Raw genomic sequence first — 18,067 nt, 5'->3', positions numbered from 1 at the left:
CTACCAGACATCAGGGAAATAACTTAAAATATTAGATATTTCTGGAAAAAAAAAAAAGTCAAAAACAGTCAGTAAGATACTTTAAATTTTCAACTCAAGGCTATTTAGAAAGGGACATCAGGTCATGATTGGCGTTGTAGGGGGCTGGGCCTTCTTCCCAGTCGAGGCTATTACCAAATTGTTTCTCACGAAGAGCCCTCTGAAGGGAACAGGTCTGAAATGGGAACTAAAGATGGCAATGAAAGTAGGCAGCTTTTAAGCTTGTTATGAATATTAGTTAAAGTTTTATGAATCATACTGTACTTTAGACCGATTTTTTCATCCTCAGAACAAAATGTAGTCAAATTTTATTCATGTAACTCCTTCTGGTATAAGCTGTGACATGAGTCAGGAATAGGAATTGTTGTAAGAATTCACTCAAATGATATTTGAATCTACCCCTGCAGCATGGACAAGAGAAAAAAAAAAAAAAAAAAGACATTATTTCTAGGATTAATAGTTTCTCAGGAATTGATCCATGGGATGAAAAATAAAGACAGACAGATAGATAGACAGAGAGGGAGAAAAATAAAATAAAATAAAATAAAATAAAATAAAATAAAATAAAATAAAATAAAATAAAATAAAATAAAGAGAAAGAAATAAAGAAAGAAAGAAAGAAAGAAAGAAAGAAAGAAAGAAAGACAGAAAGAAAGAAAGGAAGGAAGGAAGGAAGAAAAAAAGAAAGAAAGAAAGAAAGAAAAAGGAAGGAAGGAAGGAAGGAAGGAAAGCTCTGTAGAGGAAGATAAGTTCCTCCTTGTATCATTGTTTAATTATTGTGTAACATTTTGATTTTTGTTTTGTAATATATTTCATTTTTGTGCATACCAAATAATAAATGAAACTGATGTCAATAATGAACATTAATCATAAATCACAGCTATAACAAGCATATTAAACTTCCACAGTTATAAGGTGCTATATCTCTCCTCCAGAAAAACTAAAACTGGCAGCTACAGGCTTGAGCAAAAGGGAAGGGGGGGGGCGGGGGATGTATATTCCCTGCTTCTCCTCTGTTTATAACTAACCTTGCTTTAGTTTGTTTATTCATACAGCGCTACATATAACTGTGGGCCTGTCAAAACAAGTCAATCAGCTGATAACAGCAAAAGCATTTTATATTATCCATGTTCCTTTCCTCCCTCTAAGTGGAATTTGATTAATTAGAGGCCTGTGTTGGACTTCATTGCTCCAGGTTTGATGAATTCATGAGTAGGTTCATCAGTATGATCCTGTTCTTCCCTTTTTCAGAGGAAAAAAAGAGACATCTAAACATTGGCTCTGGAAGCTTAAAGTAATTTCAAGTAATAAGTAATTTCAACACTGAGCTCTAATTTTTGTAACCAGGTGCTGTAGAAGTGTCTGGTCTGTGGCAAGACGAGAGTTGCCTCCATTTGCCTTTTCCGGTTGTTCACAGGAGCATGGTCAATGTGGGGTGTCCCACCCCACAGCCAGGTGTTGCCAGGGAAGGGCCTCAGTGTGCAGGGTGTTGCATGGGTACTTTGTGGTTGTGTTAGCTTGTTTTGCTGCCTAGAACAGTTTTACGAAATCTGAGTTCAGACAGTGTTCTGGAGCAGATCAGTTTGTTTCACACCTGTAGGAAATGGTTGTAGCAAAACACAATGAGATATCATACAGGAAGAGAGGGGAGTATTTATTCATGAAATCTCTACATATGTTACCTGCTTACACTCTTCTGCTCATTCTCTCATCTATTTCATTCACTTTTCTTTTTACCCACATCAAAAACCCTAAGATGCTTGTGCTGAGGGGCACTAGCTCACTCTTGTGTGACACAAAGGACATGGGACATGGAAACCTTACCACATCCATTATCATTTTCTTGATTAGTGACCATCAACTAATTTTAGTACAGATGCTTTGTACTGTCTAAGAGTCCACCATTGTTATGGGGTGGTCCTTTACTTCAGAATATTGCTTTCTTCAGCCTCCATAAGCTATAAGCACAGCAGCTGTTCATTGTCTGTTTTTTCATTTAGCAAATACACATCTTTATTGCAATTATCTGCTTTCCCATCGGGCTTGCAGGCAAGGGAATGGCATATGGAACATGCTGTAACCTTGCTGCCACCATCCTGATGTTATGGTACAGGGTCTTCTGCTGACAAGACACCTGTGCTGCGGTCTTAATAGAGCCCAGACCTTCCAGGTTTGACAGAAATGACTCATTTTCAGTTTTATTGCTAGGAATGCTCTGCACTGTCAATACACAACATTTTTCTAACCCTTATTCATTCTTCTTGTGCTTACATGTACATTTCTGTCCGTATTTCATTAATTTGTAAGCTAATATTTCTATTAGAAGTCCTGTGCTTTTTGTGGCTTCATCAAGGTATTCAGTGTTGAGGATGTGTGTCTCTTGGTGATAAGGGATGCTGTGGTAAAACCAGGAATTCAGCAATTAAGAATTACACATTTTATATCTCTAGAGCACACTATTTTGGTTAAATATTTGCAAATCATACACATCTCAGTTACATTTAAAGTTTATGACCTAAATTTGACTATCTTTGGCTGCCCCATTATTTGGAGCTTCTCAGATAGGACTGTGGAACTCATGTTGGATTTGCCCTGTAAAATCCTCTTTCTGTTTGCTAGCTTAAAATAAACCTGTTTCTCTGTGTAGGATAGTAGCAAGCACAAAATCCCATTTGGGTTACTGGTGAGAGTTTCATTTAACTTCACTTCTTTTTACAAAGCTGACATTATCTAGCAGTCATTGGTCTTTTTGGTTTACTGCCTTTTACTGTCTTTTATTGGTTTACTGCCGTTAAAGACAACAAAAAATCCTTTTACAAATATATCAACGCGAAACGGAGGACTAAGGAGAATCTCCATCCTTTACTGAATGCGAGGGGAAACCTAGTTACTAAGGATGAGGAAAAGGCTGAGGTGCTTAATGCCGCCTTTGCCTCAGTCTTCAGCGGCAATACCGGTTGTTCTCTGGATACCCAGTGCCCTGAGCTGGTGGAAGGGGATGGGGAGCAGGATGTGGCCTTCGCTATTCATGAGGAAATGGTTGGCGACCTGCTACGGAGCTTGGATGTGCGCAAGTCAATGGGGCCGGATGGGATGCACCCGAGGGTACTGAAAGAACTGGCGGAGGAGCTGGCCGAGCCGCTTTCCATCATTTATCGGCAGTCCTGGCTATCGGGGGAGGTCCCAGTTGACTGGCGGCTAGCCAATGTGACGCCCATCTATAAGAAGGGCCGGAGGGCAGACCCAGGGAACTATAGGCCTGTCAGTTTGACCTCAGTGCCAGGAAAGCTCATGGAGCAGATTATCTTGAGGGTCATCACGCGGCACCTACAGGGCAACCAGGCGATCAGGCCCAGTCAGCATGGGTTTATGAAAGGCAGGTCCTGCTTGACGAACCTGATCTCCTTCTATGACAAAGTGACGCACTTGGTGGATGAGGGAAAGGCTGTGGATGTGGTTTACCTTGACCTCAGTAAGGCTTTTGACACCGTTCCCCACAACATTCTCCTCAAGAAACTGGCTGCTCGGGGCTTGGACTGGCGTACGCTTCGCTGGGTTAGAAACTGGCTGGATAGCCGGTCCCAAAGAGTTGTGGTGAATGGAGTCAAATCTGGTTGGAGGCTGGTCACTAGTGGTGTCCCCCAGGGCTCGGTACTGGGGCCGGTCCTCTTTAATATCTTTATCGATGATCTGGATGAGGGCGTCCAGTGCACCCTCAGTAAGTTTGCAGATGACACGAAGCTAAGTGCGTGTGTCGATCTGCTCGAGGGCAGGAAGGCTCGGCAGGAGGATCTGGATAGGCTGGAGCGATGGGCTGAGGTCAACTGTATGAAGTTCAACAAGGCCAAGTGCCGGGTCCTGCACCTGGGGTGCAACAACCCCAAGCAGAGTTACAGGCTGGGAGATGAGTGGCTGGAAAGCTGCCTGGCCGAGAAGGACCTGGGAGTATTGGTTGATAGTCGGCTGAATATGAGCCAGCAGTGTGCTCAGGTGGCCAAGAAGGCCAACAGCATCCTGGCCTGTATAAGAAGCAGTGTGGCCAGCAGGTCTAGGGAAGTGATTGTCCCCCTGTACCCGGCTCTGGTGAGGCCACACCTCGAGTACTGTGTTCAGTTTTGGGCCCCTCACTATAAGAAGGACATCGAGGCCCTGGAGCGTGTACAGAGAAGGGCGACCAAGCTGGCGATGGGTCTGGAGAACAAGTCTTACGAGGAGCGGCTGAGGGAGCTGGGCTTGTTCAGCCTGGAGAAGAGGAGGCTCAGGGCCGACCTTATCGCTCTCTACAGTTACCTTAAAGGAGGCTGTAGAGAGGTGGGGGTTGGTCTGTTCTCCCACGTGCCTGGTGACAGGACGAGGGGGAATGGGCGAAAGTTGCGACAGGGGAGTTTTAGGTTGGGTGTTAGGAAGTACTTCTTTACCAAAAGGGTTATTAAGCATTGGAACGGGCTGCCCAGGGAGGTGGTGGAGTCACCATCCCTGGAGGTCTTTAAAAGACGTTTAGATGTAGAGCTTAGCGATATGGTTTAGTGGAGTACTTAGTGTTAGGTCGGAGGTTGGACTCGATGATCTTGAGGTCTCTTCCAACCTAGAAATCTGTGTCTGTGTCTGTGTCTGTGTCTGTCTTTTAGGTTCCCTGTCTGGTTACTCTGGAAAATGATATGTTCACAGTGTGGACATATCCCCTGTGTCTTACACATTGATTTTATTATTAACATATAAAAGTACCTGTTGTTGGACTAACCATAAAAAAAAAAAAAAAAAAAAAAAAAAACTAGCTCCTGCACTTGTGGGTCTTAAAGGTGGATGAATTTTGCAAACACCTACCCACTGGAAATGGAAGGAAATAAAGTTTGATTCATTTTGCCTATTTTATACATTGACCAATTTTGTATGTGCCTACAGTGGCTTTAAATGAAGCCGTGTGACATGGACATGCATACAGCACTATTAAAGCCAATTCTCTTCCCTTTCTCCTTTTAGAGTAGTCTTCTCTTTTTCTCCATCTAATCCCTGTTATGAGGAAGTTGGGCTCTCTGTCCAAGCAGGTGTGTTGCTGTGAAGCAGAGAGTAAATAAGGAAAATAGGAAGTAAGATGAAGGGTAATTCTCAAAGTGACTCCCCTTCTTCTATATTCTGATGGCAAAGTCTTACTGACCAAAGTCAGGAAGTCAGTAAGAAAAAGGTTCTACATTTAAACATTCTATTTTGATTTTTGAACTCAACAGAGCAATTAAAACGACTGAGTTTAGAAAACGTATCTTGCTCCCTTTGTTACATTAAATTTGAATGATTCTTCATTTCTACAGTAGAGTAAAAATTGGAAATACTGACCCGATGTAGCCATTTAAAAGAGAGATCCAAACCACAGATGCTCAAACCTTTTTCAGGTCTGAAAACAAAGCAGAGACCTTCATTATAATTGGAGCTGAGAATGTAACTCAGGTTGTGAACCTGTGTAGCACTGATCATCCCACCCACCTGTTCCCACATCCAGCCCCCAGCCTTTCAGAAACCAAGAGTGTGATTCATCTTGTCTCTTTCAGATGCCTGTTTGAGATGAGATGAATCACCCTCTAGAAGTCTTTAATGAATTTTCATTGATTATAAAGGTATCATAAATGATTAGCATAGTTGTCTGATGTCATTTGGCCAGATGAATCCTACCCAAAAGATTTATTGTAATATACTTTCCTAGTGTTTCTGGCAATTAGCAAAAATAATTTCAGTAAAATTAAATGTTGCCGTGATTCCATTCCACATTTTTCCCAAGAAGCGATCTTTTAACGCATACAAGTATGATTACGCAATGGATCCAGATTATTATAGATAGAAAAGCCATGGAAACTCTCTCTTCCTCAGTTGGCTCTCCCACCCATCCTCGCTCTTCCCCCTGCAGTATTTCCACGTGTCTCGTTCTGTTCTTTTACACCTTTTCATACTTGAGACTGATTATATGGATTCCAAAGGCAGATCCTGCTTACCAACATAATATAGCCCCATGCAGTCATATTTTATGTCCATCAAAAAAGCAGAAAAAAGTACTCCTTTCATCACTGTAAACTTCACTTTTGTAATGGGGTAGCATCTTATAAGGTTTTTTGTTTGTTTTTGTGATTTTACATGTCAATTGTGATATAATCATGGGAAAAAAAAAAAAAAGAAAAAAAAAAAACAAACACCCCACCACCCCTCTCAGCACTGCATCAAGTAGAAGCAATGGTCTTTGCCTATACTGCAGCAGGACAAGGATGAATTAGGAACCCTTTTGCACAAAATACGGTACGATACAGCCAGAAATGACCTTGCCCTTTATAAGTGTGCACTTTTAATAAAGGAGAGAGAAGAGGATTGAAGCATACCATAACCTAATCTTCCCACGTTGATGCTGTAGGTGAGCAGTGGAGCTGAAGAAAGCTCTCCAGCTGCAGTGAGCTGCCCACTCATTTCCTGTGCCTGTCATCATCATTCTGGAATACTCTTGGAGCTTTATTTTACTGATAGAAACATGCAGTTTTTTTGTTGGTGTTTTTTTTTGTTTGGTTGGTTTTTTTTCCAAAAGGATGATAATTATGTCACCAGGGAACATTCAGTCATTGTTCCTAGTCCACAACTAAAGTTTTAAAGAAAATTTTAATTCTGGGTGTTTTCTTAGAGTACCTTTATGTAATCTTCTTATCCTTGTAGTTGTCCCGGCAGTAGAACATAAATAGTAACAGTGATCACCAGCTTTAGCTGGAAATTAAATAAAGCTTTATTTTAATTATCTCATACTTCTGAATTAACTTCATGTGTATTGTTAATAGTCATCTTAATTAAGTAGTATTTCAATTTGAGGTATAATTTCAGAGGTTTCTTTTTGTAATTTACTGTTTTGACAGTATCCATGAAGTAGCCCATTATGTTATCTGACCTCACATTTTTTTAAGCTAAAAATAATGATCAAATTAAAATAGTGTGAGAAAAAAATCACTTTTTTTTGAGATTTAATTCACTCAAAAAGCTTATCTCTGTCCTCATACAGCTGCTAAAGAAGCCTGTGTGTATTAAAATAAACCATTGCTTAAGTTTTAGTGCACAAGCAGTCACGCTGGTGAGTTTCCGATAAAATGCCAAGTTCCGGGCAGTTCATTTTTCTACTGCATTTTCACTGCTCAGGCTGAAGCTATTACTAATATGTTTGTTTTAAGAATGACTGAACACCGTGTATTTCAAAGATAAAACTAGTTATTATTCTGTATGTAGATACAGCTATTTTTTCTATTCAGCTAAAAGAGAAATGCCTAGTTCAAGCAATAATCTAAGCAGGTTATTGTCAGTAACAGTTTATTTGTTCAGATGGAAGTTCCCATTAGATATATGATCTATAAAAAATAAACCTCATAAAGTAGATTTTTATGGAAATGGAGCACAGTAGTTTCTGTCTTTTCTCTGATTGAGAGATAAAAATGTTATTACAAGTGAGAGCAATGATTTGTCTGTTTATGTAGTGTGTCAGATGATAGGAAAAGTAGGAAAAGAGTAAAACTTTTTTTTTTTCTCATACTGACATCTATTTATTTTTCCTTCCTTTTCCTGAATCGTATCAGGATGTAGACACTGCTCCAAATTTTGGCACTTAGGGTCTTCATCTAATAATTTCACAGATCACTGAGAGAAAGTTATATGTGAACTATCAATTTCTTATTTTATATATGAATAGCCAAAGATATTTGTGTCCTGGAAAAATATGCAAAGCAGAATTAAATCAAAATATCTACACCATTTATTTTTCATTTTCTCAGATCTTTCAATGTGGTACTACAGAAACTTACAAGATATGTAGTACACCTCTCACAGTATTTTTTCAAATTCTGTGGACAATAAGAATACCTTTCTTTTTTTTTATGATAGATTGTGATTTATTTTTATACCAATATTTATTAAAATGAAGTCCAAGCTTCAGAGTTTCATTACTAGTCCGCAGAAATTTCCACCATGAAGAAGTTGTGCCATAACTTGTTTATGTAGGTTGCACTGTCCCCTGGTGTGGACAAGACATTAGTGTAAAATTATCATTGGTTTGATTCTTTTTATATCTACCTTTCTATAATTGTACGTGGAAAGGAGTTTCATTGATTTATTTCTGTCCCTCAACTTCCAAGGAAAAGTGAAAGCATATGACCCCTCAAATACCTGTTATGTTGTTTGCATTTCTTTAAAAAATATTGTAATTATACAATTACACTCTTACTTAGTGTTATTCATGTACTGATAATGTTTTGTTTTTCATATCTTCTCCAGGTCTGGGTTTCAGTATCGCAGGAGGGGTGGGAAACCAACACATCCCTGGGGACAACAGCATTTATGTCACCAAGATTATCGATGGAGGAGCTGCACAAAAAGATGGGAGGTTGCAGGTTGGAGATAGACTTCTTATGGTAAGTATGACAAATTTAAATTGGATTTTATATGACTGAAAGTTGTTTCATGTAGGGAATTTTATTTACTGTACATTTTAATGAAGGTAACCATTACAACTTCTCTAGTAATTATGTTAGATTTCTGTCATCTTCGTTTTTTCCCATTATTCATATGTATTTCTAAGACTAGAGTTAAAAAAGAAATATACTGGGAAACCAATATTTTGTGAAAAAAAGGCAATGTGTTTTATTGCTGTTACAGTCATTTAACTAAGAAGAGAATAAATGCATTGTGCACATAGGTCAAAATGTACCACAAAAGTTTTAAAGGAAGGTGTTATACAAACTTCATTACAGCACAACTGATTCTACTGACCATTTCAAGGAAGTGATAAGAAGTAAAATATGCCACAAAACTCTCAAGCGTAGCCACTGCCAGTGGACTATTACCTATATATTACTATATGCATGAATGCTTCATGTAGATGCTCCATTTAGGTTTTATAAAAGATACATTTTCTATCTTTTATCCTTGAGAAAGTGTTCTTATTTCTCTGATGGATCTCACTTTGGGAAATTTTTCCTGATATTTGCAGTGCTAGTATATTGTTCCCTGTAGATAATTATTTCCCACTCACAGTTTGTTTAATTCTTTGTAAGGGGGAAATCCTGACCCTGATGAATCAGCAGAAGTTAATCTATGTCAAGTTGTATTCATGTCAATGCATTTGCATAGATTTCAGCAAGCAGAAAAATATATTTTCAGTCATTGCCATGAAAAAAAGTGTACTGCAGTAGTTCTGTTTTGTGACATGATATCTAAGCAGTGAAAAATTGCTGTGGCCTTTTTTTCTGCTTGCAAAAATATATCTGAAGTTTTCTTTATTTGGCTGGGAACACTGTGTTCCAGTCACATGTGAAGATGACCATTCGTTTTCAGGGTATTAAACACAACATAAAAGGCACTTGGTTGCTGTGTTGGTGACTTTAGCTTTTTTTAATTAACCCTAGTAGACAGACAACTTAAAGATAAAATAACGTTAGCAAATCAAAGCAGAATGAAACTAGAACTTAACATTTCTCTGACATTTCTTCTTTTCAGGTTTTCAGCACAGTGAAATTCAAGTCCCTGCTCTTTAATGACGTTTTTGTTCATTTTTCCATAGAAATGTGTTCTTATATTTGCCAAAGTTGCTCTTTATTTTGTTCTTTAGCACCATATAGAAAATCTACTTGTATTCAGCTGTTGTTTCTTTCTCTGGTGATAATTCCTTCTTGGTTTTTGTGTGATTTGCAAATTTTTGTTACCTTACTCTTAACTTCTTCCAATTCACTTGAAGAAATACATAACATCTGCAAAACACAGACACACTGCATTCCCTGCCTCCAGTGTCACTTAATTACAATGAATTTCAGTAGAAAAACAATTTTCTACATCACAATGTAGAATTTTATTATTTTTATATTTTTTTTTTTTTTTTTTTTTTTTTTTTTTTGTAGGATTTGCCTATTAAGTATCTCTTCTCAGTCCTTAACCTACGATTCACTGCAGTCAGATACAGATAGATACAGGTTTCTCCACTGGGACAAGTTTTTACTCCTGAACCTGACCTCTGAAAATGACCAGCAGTCATCCTCAGTATGTTTGATGTCACATCTTCATACTGCTTTTCTTTTGTTCTGCACCAGTTCATTACTTACCATCATCTCCTCTTATCACTGCATGTAAAATGAGGAAAAAAGTCAATCATAATATTGCTCTCCATAACATACATAGTCCCATACTTCCAGACCAAGCTTTTCACTGTTGCTTAAGAAAGTCCTAGTATCAATTTGCTCTTAACTGCTACATTTTGGAGATAAAGTTATAAGACCAAAACCTATTTCTTAAATTCATGGGGATGAAAAGTTGTGTTTTCTGGTTCTCTCTGACAAGACACCCTGATTTCACTATAACTTGTGGGTTTTCTTGAATACCTTTAATATTTTTTCTCTTCTGCCCTGGGTAACATCTGTCAGTTCATGGCATTTACTTCATGTTCCTTTGTGAAAAGTGAGTGAAAGAATTCATTACTTTCTTTTGGCAGTGTTACCACTTTTATCAACACAATATTACCCTTGTCACCTGCATGGTCCTATTGCTGCTTCACTTATTCCTTATTTTATAAGGAATATTTGAACACTTCCTCATTGTTTTTCTTCTCAGTAGTGCTTGCTTTCTTGATCTTTTTCTTTTCCAACATTTCTCTAAAATTTACTAGAATTTGTCATCCTTCTGGAATTCTCAGCAGCTGCTGGAGTGGTTGTTTCTTTTCTTGTGCCTATGTTCTGATAAGTTTGGGTAAAATGCTTTCAGATCCCAAAGAACATGCAAATCAAATGCATTAAAATTTAAGATGTAATAAAAGAGATGCTGCAAAATCAAAACTAAGATTGAAATATAAAACAATGAGGTGCCATCTGAGCATTTCACAGTTTGATGTCCCTACAGTTATTAAATGCAGATTACTAATAGTGCATTAAGCATTCACAAGATGTATTATGTAAATATTGAGCATTGTGATTATTGTGAAATCTATACAAGGGCATATCTGTGCAGTTATGCTTCTGTGGCACTGAGGCTGCTCTTGTGGCTTATTATCCTAAATGCTTCCACATGGAAATTCTCCAATGTAGGATAATTCTTAGTTACCCAATAGTAAAATTACTGGAAGAAACATAAGAGTGCTCCAGCCAAATACTCAACTCAGTGGTTTCGGTAGGTATATGTGAAATGAACAGACCAGAGCTCTGCCCTGAAGACTGACAACTAATAGGAAACTTCTACCTTGACAACTAATAGGAAACTTCTGCAGTCTAATGAGTGCCAGCTAATGAAGAATAATCCCTTCCCTGCATCTCCTGGTTCTGCTCGTGCGCATTCTGCCCAGGATGCTGTGGCCCTCTTTGCTGCCAGGACACACAGATGGCTCATGCCCAGCTTGATGTCCACCAGGACACAAGGGCTGTTCCACACAGCTGTTGAAGGGGGCTAGGGAGTGCCAGGGGCAGGACTTACTCTTTCTCTCTATTGAATATCAAGAAGTTCCTGTTGGACCCTTCCTCCAGCCTTTCCAGGATGGCAGCCCTGCGCTCAAGTATATGGACCAGTCCCCTAGGTGACATGTCTTCTGCAAGCTTGACAAGAGTGCACTCCTCACATTCTCCAGCTCATTGATAATGATGATCAGGAAGAACTGCAAAACAATTTAAGAAGTTGTTACCTCTCAGATGATAATTACCTTTTTTTAATCTGAAACAATCATCTCACTTTGGAAGTGCTTGGCTACAGAACAGATAAAAGAAATCAGTGTAAAACTGTATTTCCTTGTACAAAACAAGGCTAATAGTTAGAAGCAAGATATTCTTTCAGGGAAAGCTCTAAAAATATCAAGATTAAAAGAAGATTTAAGATAATATTTATCTCATAAGTATTTTATTAAGTACTCAAAAATTTGTCTCCTATTCTAAAAACCCTTACATGTTTAGGCATCATTCATTAGTCTATTTCTAAGCCTATGCAGTCAGAGAGATCATACTTTTGTAGGACTATTTATATTTGTAGCAAAAAGTGATGTTACTCACATACCAAGAGATTTAACTTGATTCTGTTTTATTACTGAAAACAAAAGGAAAAAAACAGGAGCCACTTTCCTTTTCAGAAGTTCAGGCTTCCCATCCAATTATCTGCTGGAAAAAGTCATGTTACCACTTGGTGGTTTCACAGGGCAATGACGGGATTGTGATTTAGAACTGTCAATCTGTGCCTTACAGGGTCAGCTACCGATATCTGTTATTTTAGATCATATGTGGATGCAGGATCATGTTTGCGTTAATGTAATCAGAGAATATTATTTGAGTTTAAGGTGCATCTATGTTAGCATTTGGTTCAGATCAGAAGTGCTTTTTTAAGATGATTTTGTCTGTCTTGTGTGTTGGTCTTTGAGGAAACAAATTGGATGTTTTTTTATGAAGATGCTCTCCAGAAGCATTCTAAATGAGCATGTCATTGCAGCTGCTAATAGGCATTCCATCCTACTGGAGGAGCCAGACTAGGTGTAATCCAAAGTAAACCCCTTCAGATATGTGTAGAGTAGATCTCACATCATCCAGACCCTCTGTTATTTCAGATCACTCCTAGTGCACACGTATTAGGAAGAAATTCTTCACTCAGAGGGTGGTGAGGCACTGGCACAGATTGCCCAGAGACGCTGTGGATGCCCCATCCCTGGGAGTGTTCAAGGCCAGTTTGGATGGGGCTTTGAGCAACCTGGTCTGGTGGGAGGTGTCCGTGACCATGTCAGGGGGTTGGATCTGGGTGGGCTTTAAGGTCCCTTCCAACCTAAACCGTTCTATGATGCTATGATTCTTTGCTCAGGTAGGTGCAGCATTGGGCAGCTATGCCAGTTAATGAAGTACAGACATTACCCCATTAGACTCAAAGGCAGAGCAATGTGAACAGATAGTACCTAATCTGTCAGTTGTACTGGCTGACTAGCAGAAAGGAAGCACATTAGAGTAAAGGTAAATAATAGGTAAAGGTAAAAAGGTAAATAAAAGGTAAATAGTCTGAGTTGAAGAGTGAATTGGTACAGAAGCAACTCTGGGGGTATGGTGACTATGTCCCTTCTGATGCAGCGCTAGGCTCTGAGCCAGGTAGACACTATTGTTGACTCTGGGCTTGCAATGCTGTATCTAGCATTCAAAGGTAGATTTGCTAGAATCAGTTTTTGGATGGTACCATAGCTATAAGCTCCCCATTTAATTCCTTCTCATGATACTCTCATTATATGATTGTTTCTACACAGTTGCATCATCTTCATACCACTTCATTGCCTTAGGTCACTTTATTTATTTATTTATTTTTACCTGAATCAGTTTAAATGGGATGGAAGAATGAAAAAAAAATGATGATCCACTATCATTTGGTGTCACTTGCACACTTCATGCACATGATGCCTGAAGCCTGTCACTTCAGTCTCTACTCAAAGAGTAGATCTGTTTTCTGTGAAGCAGACTCTTGCATTTCTCGGCAAAGAGTAGATCTGTTTTAGTGTTTCAGGACACTGAGTCCATACCCACTTATAATCTAAGCAAGCTAATTTCAGAGGGAGTAACACACAGTCATCTGAAGCTGGCCCATTGTTTTCTATACAGACTTCAGCAGTTATGCAACTAATTTAGGAGTCCTTGGGATTATATGTTAGTTAGTACAAGCAGATTTACATCCTTAGAACAAATGATTGGGCTTCAGGATTGGAAAGACATTCACTTTTCACAGCTCTTTAAGGCATGGTGAGTTTTAAAAAAGGCCATCAGCAGTTCTAGATTTACAGTGGGCAGACTGCAGGTATTGTCTGGATTTGCTGCTGGTGCTCACTCCAGATTTGCTCAGGAAAATCCACTTTCTGAATCAGATGTAGAATATTACACTAAAGCAGATATTACCACTGACAAAGCAAAGATCACCTCGTTTTCTCATTCATTGAGTGAATTCTTACTCTAAATAATAGAAGAAAGGAACAATTTCCCTTAAAAAAAAAAAAAAGGAATATGAATTAAGACATTATTCCTCCAGAGATCTTATTCTGTTATCGGCTTATGCTCTTGTGAATGAAGTTATTTTTTAGAGCACTTGTAGTCTTTTGGGGGATTCTAAGCTTTTCACTCCAGCTACTTCTCAGTGCCTTTATTTCCAATACGAATCTAGGAAAACTTCCAAATACGATAATTCTTGCTTAAGTTTAAACTTCATTGCCTTGATTATGCTATTTAGGAAAAAAAAAAAAAAAAAAAAAAAGCAGTCTTTTTATATCTCTTTGGCAATATTTCATACTGATTTTCCCCAACACTCAAATATATTTTTTGATTGGACTTGTAAGTATCTTTAATTTCCTTCTCAATTACTATATTATTTTTTCCTCATCATTTTCCTGTAATATCAGTATGTCTTATAACATTCCTTCTGTTTATAGAAACAGCTTTCCTGATTTCTTTTTTACTTCAGGTGCAGTTTGCATTTCATAGAATCATAAAATGGTTTGGGTTGGAAGGGACCTTAGGGAGAATTCCCTTTTTCACACTGCTGGCTACTCTGCTTTTGAGGCAGCCTAGCATATGGTTGGTTTTCTGTGCTGCAAGCACACACTGACAGCTCATGTTGAGCTTCTCACCAGTCATCACCCCCAGGCCCTTCTCCTCAGGGCTGCTCTCAATCTATTCTCTGCCTGTATTTGTGCTTGGGATTGCCCTGACCCAGATGCAGGACCTTGCACTTGACCCTGTTGAACCTCATGAGGTTCACACAAGCCCACCTATCAGGCCTGCCCAGATCCCTCTGGATGCCATCCCTTCCTTCCAGCATGTCAACCACACCACACAGTTTGGTGTCATCAGCAAACCTGCCAAGGTGCACTTGGTCCCACTGTTCATTTCGCTGACAAAGAATCTGTCCCTGGCTGGATTTAATTATATCTGGGCTTTAGCTTTTCTAACCTGATCACAGGCTTCTCAGACAATTTCTTTGTTCCTCCCAGGCTACTTGTGCTTGCTGCCACCTTCTGTAGGCATTTCTGAATTTTCTCTATATGGTACATTTCAGAAAAGCCTCACTTGCTCCATGCCTATTTTCTTTCTGATTTCTGTCCTCTGGCTCCCATGGTTGTATTCTGTGGCTCAGGTATCCAACTCTTGAACTGAGAAATGCTTTTACCACTCAGATGAACTTCTTTTTTTTGCATTTGCCTTAGGGTTTTTTTTTCCCCTTAAATTTCTATTTAAATTGGTGTCCTAGAGCCAGAATGTTGGTGTGAAGTACCTGTTCCATCCACATAGCTCCAGTGCTAGCCCTTCTGCGTAAATATCTCAGCATCTTAGAGGGGGCTATGCCCTATACAATTTGATTTTGTATTTTGTGCACATCTCCCACTCTCTATCATCTCTACCTCTGACTCAACTTTTTTTTTGGAACTACATCCTCCACTATGGTTTTTGTGGCAGCAGGAAGTGAAGCTCTCTTATCTCATGCACTGGCTGTGCCACAACCAGTGAAACACAGTCAGATTTATGGTTGTAGATAAAATTCAGTTCAAAGAAGCATCTTTCAGGGAAACAAGGAGAAGTTCAAGAAATTGTATCTCTTGGAGCTTTTTATGGGAGTTTCTCCTCTCCCCAAGTCATCAGAAAAAACAATTGCAATATCGTATTTCCTAATAATCACCATCTCTGGCATGATGTTTAGAGAGATGATATCCAGAGATTTCCTTATGAAAAAAATGGCATACCACAATCGTCTTGCAATAATATCTAGGGAGTTAAACAATGTAATCAATGTATTCAGGTTTTCGTTTTTGTATAATACATTCAAATGTCTTTATTTGTGATGATTGCTTTATGAATAGGAAAAAGAAGAAAAGTTATGGGTGCTTGCACATTCTAGTAATACTGGGAATTGTAGGCCCAAAGCAAAGAGCTACCTTTTGAATGAAACTGGGGAATGCATAGTATATTTTATATACTGTAATTCTAAATTGATCTCAGCAATGACTAAGGAAGGTGGTTTTATCTCCTTGCTGGAATGCTTTTTATAGCAGAACTCCATTCACTTTGAAGGGCCCTTTTTTTCTCCACAAGTTTTCATCCAGCTTCTTTGAAGCTCTCCTTTGTATCTTGATTTCACTCGTGTTACCTTCTTTCAAATTCTACCAAGTTCTGGCTCTGCATACTCATTTTCTACAATATTCTGCACATTTAAGCTTATATGTACTAGAAATGAGGAAAAAAAAGTTATATAAACTTTGCAAGGATTTTTAAGACCTTTAAGTGTATAAAGAATAGTTCATAATTGCTCAGGCATTACTTCTTAGTTTAGAATTACTTGGTCTTTAATTTGTATTTTAACTTTAAAATTTGTACAACTTATACGCAGAGTTGGTGAGATACCTGTCCTGTAAAGTCATTGTTAGATAGAGAAGAAGACCTGTCATAGAAAGTATAAATGTTCTATGTATCATGCTAAATTTCCTGTTTCTAAAGTGGTAATTTATCCTCCAGTTGCACAACTGTGATATCCAAGTGTGCAGTGATGGAAACAGTCTTACCATGATTTTTATCAGCTAGATTCCCAGAGGAAAAAGAAAAAAAAATTTACAAGTTGTCAAAATCCAGATACTGCTATGATATTTTATTTTGTGTTCCTTTATTTTTTTGGCTAAGAGCATCTTTTATTAAGCAGAAGTATAGTGGAAGGTTATTTAGTGAGATTTTCTTTTACTTCAAAAAGCTTGTAGAGTTGAGATGAAACACAACAGTATATAATAATAGGTTGCCAAGAGTGGTTATTGAATCTCCCTTCTTGGAGGTCTTCAAAAGCTGCCCGGACCTGGTCCTGGGCACCCTGCTCTGGGTGTCCTTGCTTGAGCAGGGGTGGGAACAGATGAAATCTGGCGGTCTTTTCCAACCTCAACTGTTCTGTGATAATGCACAAACAACATGGAAAGGAGGGAAGATAAAGGGTAACTATATGGTTGTGTTGACAAAAATGTGAATTTTCAGCATTTGAGATGGTTTTGAAATATATAACTAAGAGAGGCTAGATTTCAGCATCCTACCAGCCTAGTAATTTAAAAGGCATTTATTTATTAAAAGTGCAAATGTATGTTAATGCTGTTCCTAACAAAAATAAATAATTAAATAGAGATAAATTTATAGAAGGTAGGGATCAGATTTTTTATTTAAATGGAAGACCTGTCAAAATACAGCATACCATGTTAGTAACTCTCTTCTGACAGTTAAGTTGTATCATAGTTCTTCGTGTCAAATTGTCATAATAAGCCTGTCATTGCCTCTTTCAATTAACCTTAAAACCAAGTCTGAGAATCATAAAAGGATCAAAATTTAAACATAATCCTTATATTTGACAATACTATCCAATAGTATTGTTAAATAGTAGTATCTCTTGGTGTTGATGAAATCATCTGGGTACAAATAGTCTTCCAGTTTTTCATAGTATCTGAATTTCTCTTTGGTTACCAATTACCCAGTTAATTCCTTTGCCAGTAGCTTACTCTCACAGCCAAGTCTCTGATTATTTACTGATACTAAGTTCCTTAGAAAGCATGCATTGCCTTCTGTGATTTACTGCAGTACTATATTACACTACAGTTGAGCAGCTTCTTTTTCTTCCATCATGAATAAACTTTACAAGAAATCCTTGCAATAACTGTAAAAGTTGAAGGATGGCGCTTTAAATCACAGTCAAATGTTTCATACACGACATTCACCTTGAAATGAAGCTTTTTCTATTGCCTTACACCACACGTCTCAAAGCTAAATCTACACCCTTCTTTTCTCTATCCTGTGACTTCTCTGTTCAGGCTGTATCCTTTTTGGTGTAGGGAACATTCACTAGTCTGTTGATAGGAGCACAACCTATTGTTGACGTTCAGTAGATACAGTGGATTTATGTGTGAATAAATTGTATACCCCTTCTGACATTTTTCTTTTGATTTTTTTTTCTTTTTGGAGTAAAGCATAAATAGGCAAGGCTTGTTGTCACTGTTTCCATCCCTATTTAATCCTCTTATTGGTTA

General features: G+C 38.2%; 1 protein-coding gene across 1 annotated transcript in view; it reads left to right on the top strand.

Annotated features, from left to right (window-relative positions):
- DLG2 (discs large MAGUK scaffold protein 2) overlaps positions 1–18,067 on the top strand; it is a 1,015,643-nt gene that overhangs the window by 735,861 nt on the left and 261,715 nt on the right. Inside the window, 1 exon segment of the mRNA XM_040544402.1 lies at positions 8,320–8,456. Coding sequence (XP_040400336.1) covers positions 8,320–8,456 — 137 coding nt within the window.

This window comes from Cygnus olor, chromosome 1, assembly GCF_009769625.2.
Source record: "Cygnus olor isolate bCygOlo1 chromosome 1, bCygOlo1.pri.v2, whole genome shotgun sequence".
NCBI classification, from domain to species: Eukaryota; Metazoa; Chordata; class Aves; order Anseriformes; family Anatidae; genus Cygnus; species Cygnus olor.
This window is presented reverse-complemented; position numbering and strand designations above follow the sequence as displayed.